This window comes from Pestalotiopsis fici, assembly GCF_000516985.1.
Source record: "Pestalotiopsis fici W106-1 unplaced genomic scaffold PFICI_Scf_7, whole genome shotgun sequence".
In the NCBI taxonomy this organism is placed as follows: Eukaryota; Fungi; Ascomycota; class Sordariomycetes; order Amphisphaeriales; family Sporocadaceae; genus Pestalotiopsis; species Pestalotiopsis fici.
Genome location: NW_006917097.1, coordinates 190347 through 201656, shown reverse-complemented (window position 1 = coordinate 201656; position 11310 = coordinate 190347). Strand labels below are relative to the sequence as shown.

The 11310-nt window shown below is 49.7% G+C and overlaps 5 protein-coding genes across 5 annotated transcripts; 2 read left to right on the top strand and 3 right to left on the bottom strand.

The window, feature by feature from the left end:
- Window positions 1-516: 516 nt before the first annotated feature.
- On the bottom strand, window positions 517-2479 carry PFICI_09700 (uncharacterized protein; the record flags this gene model as incomplete). The annotated part of the gene is made up of 6 exons (XM_007838281.1): window positions 517-981; window positions 1103-1218; window positions 1285-1726; window positions 1805-1954; window positions 2015-2042; window positions 2100-2479. The coding sequence occupies 6 exons, from the start codon at window positions 2477-2479 to the stop codon at window positions 517-519; spliced, it is 1581 nt and encodes a 526-aa protein (XP_007836472.1).
- Window positions 2480-3206: 727 nt separating this feature from the next.
- PFICI_09699 (uncharacterized protein) lies at window positions 3207-4433 on the bottom strand (the record flags this gene model as incomplete). The annotated part of the gene is made up of 4 exons (XM_007838280.1): window positions 3207-3373; window positions 3426-3800; window positions 3854-4177; window positions 4253-4433. The coding sequence occupies 4 exons, from the start codon at window positions 4431-4433 to the stop codon at window positions 3207-3209; spliced, it is 1047 nt and encodes a 348-aa protein (XP_007836471.1).
- Window positions 4434-5036: 603 nt separating this feature from the next.
- PFICI_09698 (uncharacterized protein) lies at window positions 5037-6317 on the top strand (the record flags this gene model as incomplete). The annotated part of the gene is made up of 2 exons (XM_007838279.1): window positions 5037-5718; window positions 5779-6317. The coding sequence occupies 2 exons, from the start codon at window positions 5037-5039 to the stop codon at window positions 6315-6317; spliced, it is 1221 nt and encodes a 406-aa protein (XP_007836470.1).
- A 512-nt stretch (window positions 6318-6829) lies between these two features.
- PFICI_09697 (uncharacterized protein) lies at window positions 6830-8704 on the bottom strand (the record flags this gene model as incomplete). Its single annotated transcript, XM_007838278.1, has 3 exons — window positions 6830-7920; window positions 7980-8406; window positions 8519-8704. The coding sequence occupies 3 exons, from the start codon at window positions 8702-8704 to the stop codon at window positions 6830-6832; spliced, it is 1704 nt and encodes a 567-aa protein (XP_007836469.1).
- A 1406-nt stretch (window positions 8705-10110) lies between these two features.
- PFICI_09696 (uncharacterized protein) lies at window positions 10111-10705 on the top strand (the record flags this gene model as incomplete). The annotated part of the gene is made up of 3 exons (XM_007838277.1): window positions 10111-10278; window positions 10340-10447; window positions 10514-10705. 3 exons carry the CDS (start codon window positions 10111-10113, stop codon window positions 10703-10705), a joined length of 468 nt encoding a protein of 155 aa, XP_007836468.1.
- Between the last annotated feature and the right edge of the window lie 605 nt (window positions 10706-11310).

Here is an 11310-nt window from a genome sequence, read left to right as displayed (position 1 = left end):
ATAGCATTTTCTTCAGATGAACAATCCATGAATGATGAAAAACCATCTAGGCTGTGGGGTCTCTATATTCATCCTGAATGATGAATTGGCCCATTGTACCGTGCTGACTAGGTAGACATAGCGATAGCAAGAGGGTAGGACTTTCACTTGGTCTGGCTGTTTGTGTCATGAATGGTGGCATACCGGCCGCTTGTCGTGTCCAATGGGTACTATTGGCCTTAGATCGAGGTAATCACTAGATTGCGCGATAAAATCGCCCTTGGAGTATTGGTTTCGTACACATTTAAATTCCTGGTCATCATTGTTCAACCGTTCGACGTGATGTTCGTGAAGTGAAATGCCGGTCTACTCAACACGTGGAAAGTGTGGAAAGGACGTCGAATGCTACAAAGGAAGGATTTAGGTGAAAGTGTAGTGTTTAAATTTGGATGCTAATCATTCGAGCTTGTACCCGTAATCAAGCCTTGTAGCAACCATGAGCTTCATAGAGTCCGCTCAATCTCAATCTCAATAACCCTACGCTTCCAAAATGGCATCCCCAGCGGCATACGGGCTTCTAGCTCGCAGCGCGGCGCCCTTCCAATGCAACAGGGCGGGAGCCAACGCGCCCAGAACCGCAGCCACGCCGGCCAGAATGGTACTCGACCAGCCATAGCCCCATTTTTCAATCATGGCAGGGGCCATGACGGGCATGGCAAACGCCGACAGGGCTCGGGCAACGGTCAGCGCGCCCTGGGCCGATGCGGCGTACACGGGGTAGGCGTCCATCATGTAGGCCTGCATGCACATGAAGGACATGACGAGGCCTATCGAGGCGAGCGCCATGCCCAGGTTGGGCATGATCCAGTGGGCGCGCGCCACGGCCGACCAGCCGAACCAGAGAAGGCCGCCCGGTACGAGGACGGCTGACGGTATCATGAGCCAGACTCTGTACTCTGGAAGCCCAACGTTATTATTGCGCTTCTTCAGCGTGCGATATATCTACATGATCGGGTGTCAGTAGGTAGCAGGTGATATTTTTCAACTCTTGAATAGTTTCCTTTGAACAGAGGAGAACTAGCTACTTTGTAATAGAAATCAGCCACATGTTTTATACACTTACCAGATCGCCTAATGGGCCGGCAATCTCGCAACCAATGACCAGACCCAAGGTTATAGAAAGATAGTTGGCGCTAGCTCGCAAAGGAGGCATGTCGTATAAATCTCTCCACAAGGAGTCTAGTATGATTTGTGTTAGCGAATTGAATCATGAAGCGATTGTCTAATCCTGCAATCAAAACATACGGTATGTCGCAATGGACAATTGGTATAGCCCAAAGAAGAAACCAAACTGCAGCGCCAGGACCTGTACAATAGGTTGGGTGCCGAGAAGGATAAATGGCCTGGCGAGGCCCTTTTGGATGAGCTCTCTTGTGGAATGGAGTTTCACGTTGCCCACTCTCAGCACGGTGGTGGAGAGGCCCAGTTTCCTGAGCTTCTCAGCCCGTCTGCGACGCAGTATGACGGGACCAAATGTCTCGGGGAGAAGTAAAACGCCAGGTACCAAGACAACGGCAGATACCAAGGAAAGTGTATAAAAAATGTAGGGCCACTCATGGTGTTGCACAATGTAACCAGCGAGTAATGGTCCCGCGGTCGGCCCCAAGAGAGGCATGATTGTGTATATTGCGAGCGCGAATCCTCTTTCTTCACTTTTCCAGAGGTCACTCAGGACTCCGGTGCCCAGCTGGTAGTCCACATTATCAGCTTCCGTGGTGTACCAAGGTAAAGCTCCTTGACAGGTTGATGCTTGGGGTTGGCTTACCGCAGTAGGTCCGCTGCCGCAGATGCCGCTAACCAGCCGCAGCAGCAGAAATAGACGCTGATCCCTAACAAGTCCGCAAAGTAGATTGAAGATGATAAACCCCAGGTTTCCCAGATGCAATATTGGTGCGCGACCAAAAACTTCGGATAGCTGCGAATTTGGCATCAGCAAGTATCACATGAATGGAATTGAGATCAATTTGCAACATACCGGCCCCATGACAAGTGGGCCTGAAGTCCTATTCACAAGCTTTCAGTATCGCGACATGATACAAAGGTCTCATATAGAAACGTACCATCCAAGCACGAAAAGCGACATGGTCAATTGTAGTACCGCCTGTGAGGTGATGTGCAAGTCTCGCGCCAGCGAAGGCATGGCGGCGACTACCATGGCTGCCGCAGTTGGCGATATCAGGCAGTAGAATGACACAATCATGGCACAGGTCCATTTTTGTGATGATGTCCAGTTCTTGGGATTCTCTGCATCGGTTGGCGAGCTCCATTCTAGCTGTCCAAGTGCATTGTCATTAGCCTCTATACTGATGCAAATAGTTGTAATGGATGATTGGGGGCTGTATACCGCATGCTCTCCGGGCACCCTGGTACATGTGTCGTCATCTTCCGACTCTGAGCCGATAAGTCTGGTAGTTTCAGTCGGTACAATCCCACGCGCCATGATCAAGTGAGAGTCGATATGCAATATAGATTTGATGTCAGACCTTGTGATTGGTCGTATTTTAGCACTGGCAAAGATGACAGGGTCAACGCTCCCTCACAGTTGGTTTAAAGGACGAAGTGCATTTTCGTGGAGATAATCTCGTATTTGTTCCGCTGTAGATCAGTGTGCATCCGGAATAACAAAACAGATATCTTTTTTGCTACACTTGATAATCCAATCAACGAGTATGGAACACACAATAATTCTTTGGGGTCTCGGCACAGGCCTAGCCACAACTCCACTGTCAGATGTCTGCCTCGCGGCTCGGGGCCGAGGAGCGAACTGCTAGTGAGCTTACCCAGCCCCTGGTCGGCAGGGACTTTGCCCGCTAAGCCCGCTAAGCATTCCAATACGGGGGCCACTTTTGGTGACTTTCAGCGCATGGATCGGTGAGCAGCAGCAAAAGCAACCACTATAATACGCGAAACTAGGTGTAAATTACGGTGGCGCATCAAAACAACTACGAGAGGAACGTTGGTCAGGTTGGGACCGATTATATACTTCCACGCTGCGGGCTGCGGCCCTATTTCTTTTACTTCTTCACGAGAATATGAAAAATGGCTGCATTCTTGGAAGTTTCAGGGTGTTTGATTGCAAAGTCATGTATTTATCGTATAAGCAAGTCTAGCTAGTCAGACTAAAAAACAGAGAATCTACTCGCTATTCAAAACTATGACCTCGTGCATCATTTCAGAGCATATGGCCAACCACCAGTGGCCTCATTACGACTCTTGCTGTTGGGGTCCAAGAACGGCGCCTCTCCCATGGTCATGCATCGCCAGCCTTGACGGGGGCCAACCCCGAAATGGTCGCTTGTCGCTGCGTGAAAGGTGCATCGGTTGTCCCAAATGGCTTCAACATTATTAGTGATGTGAATAATTTAGCCCGAAAGAGAGATACTTACCCAGATCGCCAGTGTTCTCCCAGCGGAACCGCACCTGTATATCCTGGTTGTCCAGGATCAGACGCGTGATCTTCTCGGTGAGCTGCTTGGACTCGTCGTCGGTAACGTCGTCGATGCCGAGGCAGTTGGCGCCCCAGCCAAAGACGCTCTTCCACCCGGTGAGTGGGTGAGTCCTCACCAATGGATGGTGGCTCTTGAAGTCTAGACCCGTGTTCTGGGCGGCACCGCGAGGGCCTGTGAACATTTTATCGGGGTTGGCCTTGCCGTACTTGTAGAGGCCATCGTTGTAGTGGGTTGCCGTCAGGGAGTCGAAAAACTTCTTGTACGGCTCGGTGAGACGATCGTAAATCTCATAGCCAGAGGCCCACAAGGTGTCTGATAATGTTTGTTAGTGTACTCCCTCGAATCTAGAGATTGGGCGTGCATACCACCGCCCGTCTCGGGCAAAATTGTCATGCGCAGCACAGTGTAAGTAGGCGGCGCCGGCTCAAAGCTCGAGTCCGTGTGCCACTCCTTGATATGTGTCTGTCTGGGCAAGCCCTTGGTATCAATTCCGTGCATAGCCTTGAGACGGTCAGGGTCGACTTTGCCCATCTCGGGGTCTTCGCCATGCATGGCGAGCAGAGAGTGGCGGTAGAAGCCATTCTCCTTGGGCGCCCCCGACAGCTCATTGACCCGGCGACAGAACTCCTTCTGCAGGTCATCGTTGACCTTGTGCTGATTGCGGAAGAAGACGACACCACGTTGGCCGACTGCACGATGATAAAAGTAAGAAGTAAGTCAGTGATGTTTTCCTCAAAGTTAAGATTGGGCTCGTGGAAACGCACTAAGAAGAGCGAGATCCCGCAGGAGGTCATCTGAGTTGGGGGCTCTCAGCCATTCAGTAATGTCGACATCCTTGAATTCAGTACCTAGGATCGGCGTGATAGCGACTTGCTTGAAGCCCTTCAGCGAGCCGGTATCCGCGAACGGAGGGTACGACGACTTAGGAATATCAAGAGAACCCATTTTCAAGTACGTGAGTCAATATAGATGGGTGCAATAAAATGTACGCCTGATATGAAATATACACAGTGGAATGACGTGCACGGCTACTTATGCGATAATTATAAAGCAAATCCAATTGTCTGACTCCATATTCGACTTGAGGCGCAACTTACGATTCTATTTGGCGTCAAATCATGCAGACCAAGTCCGACGTGCCGGTTTGGTTCTCACTATTCACAAGTCGGTCTCTTGAACCGGGATGGCGGAAGCCCTTTCGGGAAGCGTGTGGGAACCGTAGACGGGAGCGGGGATGCGGCTGCTCCAAACGCGTGCCGAAGCCCGAGCTGGCTGTGGTGTTCTATGCACCGCTCGCCTATACCCGTGACCTCGACCGACGCCGGCCCGACAGAGTATCTGTAAGTTGAGTTAGCGGGTTACTGGCTCAATATTTTCTTGCCATGAAACTGTCGTAGGCAATGGAAAGATCCATTTGCTGGTTGATCGAATCGTTGCGGCTCTGAATTGACTTCTCTCAAGACACCATCAGAGCGTTCTTGGGATTGCGAATTCATTATTTCACTATATTGTTTCTGAATTCATACTGCCAGTGTCAATATCGTCATCATGCAGTCTGTCCTCGCCGGCCTTGGCGCAGTGGCTGGTCTTGGAAGTCGTGGCTTTTCCACTTCCATTGCACAACCTTGCGAAACTGCATATGCAAATCGATTCCCTTCCATTCTGTGCATCCAGAATTATGGCGCAGTTCTACCAGAGGGATTTGAAAGACCAATTGCGTCTACACCAGGCCACACAGATACATATGGCTCAACGAATGTTCCGAATGATTCAACTTTTGAGCTCATTTCTGGGGCCAGCTTTCTCATCTGGGATCTAGAGCAAAGTTTAGACATCTTGGGTCCGAACCCCAGTGTGGAAGACTTTTTCGAGGTCGGCAACATTCCTCATGAAGGTGTCGTCTGGGAGCCCGACCTGAACATTCTGCTCTTCTCGCCTCTCAGACCGCCGCCAACTGTACTCAAGATTGATCTGAACCAAGATCCGCCAACCTTGAGTAACATTACCACTGATCCTCCGCTATTTGGTATTGGGGCTGCCTACCACAAGGGACTGATCTATTATTGCGGTTCTGCGACAAGCACTGGAGACTACGTGGGTGGTCTCTATGCATACAATGCAACCAGTAACAAAGTTTGGCCAATCGCGAACAACTATTTTGGCTACAACTTTGGTACGTGCGATGATCTAGCAGTTGCGCCCAACGGTGATATCTGGTTCACCGATAACTGTAGGTCCACCACATGCAAACTATGAAAAATCAAGCATATAACTGATTGAAAAATTGCAGGGTACAGCTATGCCCTGGAAGAACTCCACCAAAACAACACTCTGCAGCTGGAGCCTGCCGTCTACCGCTACGTCCCGTCGACGGGCCTCGTGCAGCTCGTGACGGACGAGCTCGAGCAGCCCAACGGCATTGCATTTTCGCCCGACGGCAAGACCGTGTACATGACGGACAGCGGCGCCGACACCATCACCAACGAGGACCGCACGCTGCGCTACGTGTCGCGCCTGCGCCGCACCGTCTACGCGGCCGACGTGCTGCCCTCGGGCACGGGCATCGTCAACCGCCGGGCTATTTTCCTGGCTCAGGACCGCGTGCCCGACGGCATAAAGGTGGCGCGCAACGGCTATGTGGTGGTCGCTACTGGGTCCGGTGTCGATGTCTTGGATCCCGCTGGCATTCCTGTGCTTAGGATACAGACTGATTTTACTGTGCTCAACATTGTGTGGGCTGGCCAGGAGCATACTGACTTGTGGATGGTTGGCTATCAAAAGGTTGCTCGTGTCAAGTGGGCACTGGAGGGAAATGTGCTTGTCAGATAAATAGGTGTGCATAGTATGGCTCAATCAAGCCATGTCATAAGATTCAGATAAAGGTATGGTGCATGGTGGGTCTTGGTCTTCGAAAATAGCTAGAAGTTGCAACTCAATTTAAATTCTAGAAAAAGAAAAAGATAATCTACATGTGGTCGGTGCAGTATTGCGAATTGGTATTGACACGATTTTCATTCCTGCACGAAAAGGTGATCTTGGTGAGGGTATGACATGTGACTATTGGATCTTTGGGCATGAACTAGTAATTGGAAATTATTAATCACGGACGGCTTTTATTATGTGTCTGATCATTTCTGTGACCAAGGTTGTCGCTATTAAATGGACTCAAATATCTGATTGATGCTCTAGTATGGTAGAAAAAAGGCCATTATTGAGCCCTTATGTAACGCCAAGTTTCCCCAACAGTAGTCCTTTTCTATGCCAGTCTATGACCTCGGATGCCATATTCACCGAAGCGGCGCAATCTCGATTTTCTTTTTAAAAGAAAAAATCATAACTCATCAAGCGTCGTTGCCTTTCTCAGAAGTGATTGTCCCAGTCCCATTCTGTACTGTCTCTGCAGATTTGGCTTCGACATCTGTCTTGGGAGCCGGCTTCTTGACACTCTTCCACTCCAACCCAGCAGCAGCTAGGAATGTCAGAGCCGACATGACCAAGCCGGTAATGAAGACTTTTCGCAAAGCGTCATTGTAGGCCGACACGACAATATCCTTGGCTGGCTCGGATATGTTTGTAATGGACGTCGCTCCCTGCTTTAGGATCGTGCCACTGTCGATGCCAGGTACACCCTGAAGGTACTTGACAAAGTAGTTGTTGAACAGATTCTGTCCAATACTCACAAAGATGGAACCGCCCAGCAGTTGTGTGAAAAACATGAGTGAAGTCCCAATTGGGACGTCGGCCTTTCCTAGCACGGTTTGCGCAGCAAGGAGAGGGGCTTGCATGGTTATTCCCAGCCCGGCACCGAATGGGATCTGGTAGCCAATCCATTTGCCCTCTGATGTGTCGGGTTGAAGTGTCGTGAGGAGACCAGACCCAACCGTCATCAACACGATGCTGAGCAACATGACAGGCGTGTAGTATCCGAGCTTCTGGATTGCAACACCGCCTGCAAGCGAGCCAATGGCCTGCGCAATCACCAACGGGAGAAGTCGGATACCGGACTGCACGGCGCTGGCTCCTTGGATAGCTTGGAACCAGATGGGGAGGTAGTAGAAAGTGGTCATCATGACAGCACCGGTGGTGAACATGGAAAGGGATGCCGTCAAAATACTGCGCTGCGTGAAAACACGAGGTGCGACAGTGGCGGACTCTGGCCACTTGACCTGGATGATTGCGAAGCAAATCAACAGGATGATGGCCACCACGAGTAGTGCAATGATGCGGCCATTGTTCCAGGCATACTGCGTGCCTCCCCATTCGAGAGCAAGTAGCAAGCTGATTATGCCACCGAGCAGGGTAACAACACCAGGACTATCAAGCTTGGTGAGCTTCTGCTTGGTTGAAAGATCCATTGTCTTTTGCTCTCCGACGTGGAATAGGAAGTAGATGCAGAGTATCGAGAACGCTCCAAGTGGTAGGTTGATGTAGACTGCACGCAATTTCAGTTAGCACGGTCACTGATAGCAGGCAATTGAATGGGAGACGTACAACACCACCTCCAGGTTGCAGCACTGTCAGTGAAAGCGCCGCCCAACAGAGGGGAAATCACATTCGCAAGTCCGAACACAGCGCCGAAAAGACCTTGGTAGAATGGCCGACGGTGAAGCGGAACCGAGTATACCAGGATAGATATCGAACCCGAGAAAATACCCGCACTACCCGAGCCCGCGATGGCACGTCCCACGATGAAGGCAATCGAATTTGGCGCAGCGCCGCAAAGGGCAGATCCAATCTCGAACAGCAGAATGCTGACGAGAAAAACGACCTTGACGCTGTAGAGCGAGTAGAGCTTGCCGAAGAACAGCTGGAATGCGCAGTTGGTCAAAAGGTAGGCGGAGCCATACCAACCGACATTTGTCACCGACTTGAAGTCATCTGTGATCTTTGGAATTGCGGTTGTGACAATGAGTCGGTCCTGCGATTAAAAAGCGCAATGCGTCAGTCTTGCGGATGGCACTCAGAGGCATCTTGCGGTAGGTGTTTGTTGCTGCCACCAGAACAGACAGGCAAATAACGGGAGTCCTTACAAGGGCAACCAAAAACATGCTCAGGTATGAAGAGCCCATGATGAGGGCAAGCTTGATTCCATGAGGATATACCGGTCCATCGTCGTTCTTTGCCGTTTCGGTGCCATCGCTAACACTATTGTCGGTCCCGACATGCTGTGTTGTCGTTGGTGGTGGTGGTGTTGATTCGACAGTGGGTGTGGCCATTGTCGCGTTGGCTGTCGTCGGGGGTGGGCTGACAGTGGTGAGTGAGTCTATGGCCAGGGTTGACAGACTACTAGCTGAATTTGTCCGGTTCGAATCCTCCTCAATAGCCCTGTCTCGACTATTAATTATCAGCTTGTCATGTGCTGGAAAGGGATTACGAGTGAGTCGATGTTTTAATCGCAGGGTGCTCATGGTGGGGCCCGGGCTCGGCGAGCGAGCACCGAGTTTGCCCGTTTTGCTCGTTCCGGAGGCTCCAAGCAACCGGACCGACCTTGACAAGGGACTATTATTAGTCTTGACAAAAGCTTTAGTCTTCGGTCAATATTTCTAATCATCGCCCCGACCGAAATATGATCCTTCTAATACTTATTCCATTTCACTCCGACGGGCAACATTGTTTTTTTCCTGCATTAGGCAGCTCACAGCCCTGCCCCAGGCGTTACTTGGACTTGGCTCTACCTTAAGCCCTCTTACGCAACACCAGCGTTATTTCCAAAGAAACACTCAGGTTCAAAAGGATGCTGAAATTAATGCGGAAATGTCTTGTTGATTCCTTCGTCATGCTTGAATAAAATTGTCTATGCGCTCGAAATGGCTACATGTTCCTAGCTCTACATGATTTCAATGTGAATACAATGTGAATATGCCACCAAACAAATCAACCATTCCTATTTGCCTGTTCTTGAAAGTTACGAGTGCTCGCATTTTCGGCCGCAATGCCCACGAAAAATACATGACTGACATAATATGACTCCCTGAGAGGGGTCAGCCCTGCGCCAGCCTCATGGATCCCTCGATCCACCGTGACAGGTCTCATGCAGGGACGATACTACCAATAGGACTCGGTTCCATGGCCTTGGAAATACCCCCCTGCTCCACGTGGCTGAAGACGATTTTCAATAGTAGAGCTGTGCTGGGCTAGGATACGCTGACCTCATCGAATATGGTGGTGCCTGGCGATCCTTAGCCTTATCTTTCAGCTACGCGAGGCAAATGCATCCCAGTGCTATCACGCCGCTGTGTCGCCGCTTTGGGAGGGATTGGAATCCTCTGTATGGCGGCCAGCTTCGTTATTACGAATTCATCTTGAGGAACCGGTGCCGACGGTGGCTATGCTTGACAAAGAGAACGACCACATGTCCATGTTCACGATGAGGTGATGAGTAGTGGATGTGAACCACTTGCTATGTCTTCTTTTGAGTATTTATATGTGCCATTCTCCCATGATTATAGTCCTTCTTTCTGCTCATCATCAGCATCACTTCATTCCAACGCTTCTATTACTTCTTCCACTCTCTATACACTTGACTTGGATTTTTATTTCTGCCACTCGCTCATCCTAGCTCTTTAGATTCAAACAAACTTCTAAATTCTTTACTCAAACCATCTATCTTAAACTATTCACCATGCAGTTCAAGCAGCTCCTTTTCACCGCCATCGGCGCTCTCATGGCTTCCACCGCCACTGCCGCTCCTACCAATGCTGCTCCGGCCATCAGACAGACTGATACTCAGGTCACGCACTTTGTCTCATTCGAGTTCCTTGCCAACCAGACTCAGTCTGATATTGACGATGTAAGAACGCTCACTGCCGCCTATGCTTTTTGGATTATTGTTGACGGGTCCTACTCAACAGGTCATCACTCGTTTCCTGTCACTCAAGGACAACTGCAAGAAGCCCGACGGTTCTACCTACATTTTGACCGTCTCTGGAGGAACAAACAACAGCCCGACTGACCGCAACGTGAGTTGTTATTCCAAGAGATTGAATATACGCAAAGGTTGACTAACATGGTTGCACCACTTACAGGGCGGCTTCACTCACGCTTGGACAAACACATTCTCCTCGCTTGATGACCGTAACTACTACTTGTTCGAGGACCCTTACCACTTGGCCTTTGAGGCCGACATGGTCTACCACCTTCAGGATGCCTTCGCTTTCGACTTCCTCCCTTCTACCTATCAGACCTTGGAGGAGTTGGAAATTGAGGGTCTGGACTAAATCTAGATCATCAAGCTATTGATGACTAATTTCAACACCGGAAACGGCTATTGGCCATGCTTCTTTCCACATACAATCATTTCTTTCGATTTTGTGTCTTTTCTTGGCTAGATCTACCCCTTACTTTTATTTCCCTTTAGAGTCCTTATTCCTTATAGAGTCCTTAGAGTATCAATACAACACGCGTGTTAGAATTCCTTGTTTCAGTAAAAAATGTGATACAAAAGTTTGCTTCGCTAGTCTGAACCATCTGCTTATATGCCAGGTCTGATAATGCCAAGACTACGATGTAATGCGGATCACGACCCAGGATCTTGCATACATGATGCAGGTAGATATATGCAAGATTACTGTCGGTAAATAGACTGTTACAGTGACATCAAACAACCAGGGTAGGTGTAGGCCGATTGCTGCATGAGGAATATCAGCTCCCGACAAGATCTACCACCCATTACGTGAGCTATTTATACCTGTTATGCTACAGTTATCTTATTTACTTCTATTATGCCTCGTTCATATTCACTGTTGGTTACTGAATCACTCTACTGCACCATAAAGGAGAACAAGACTCCATGTTGTTAAAATGGATCTTGTAGGAGTGTTTC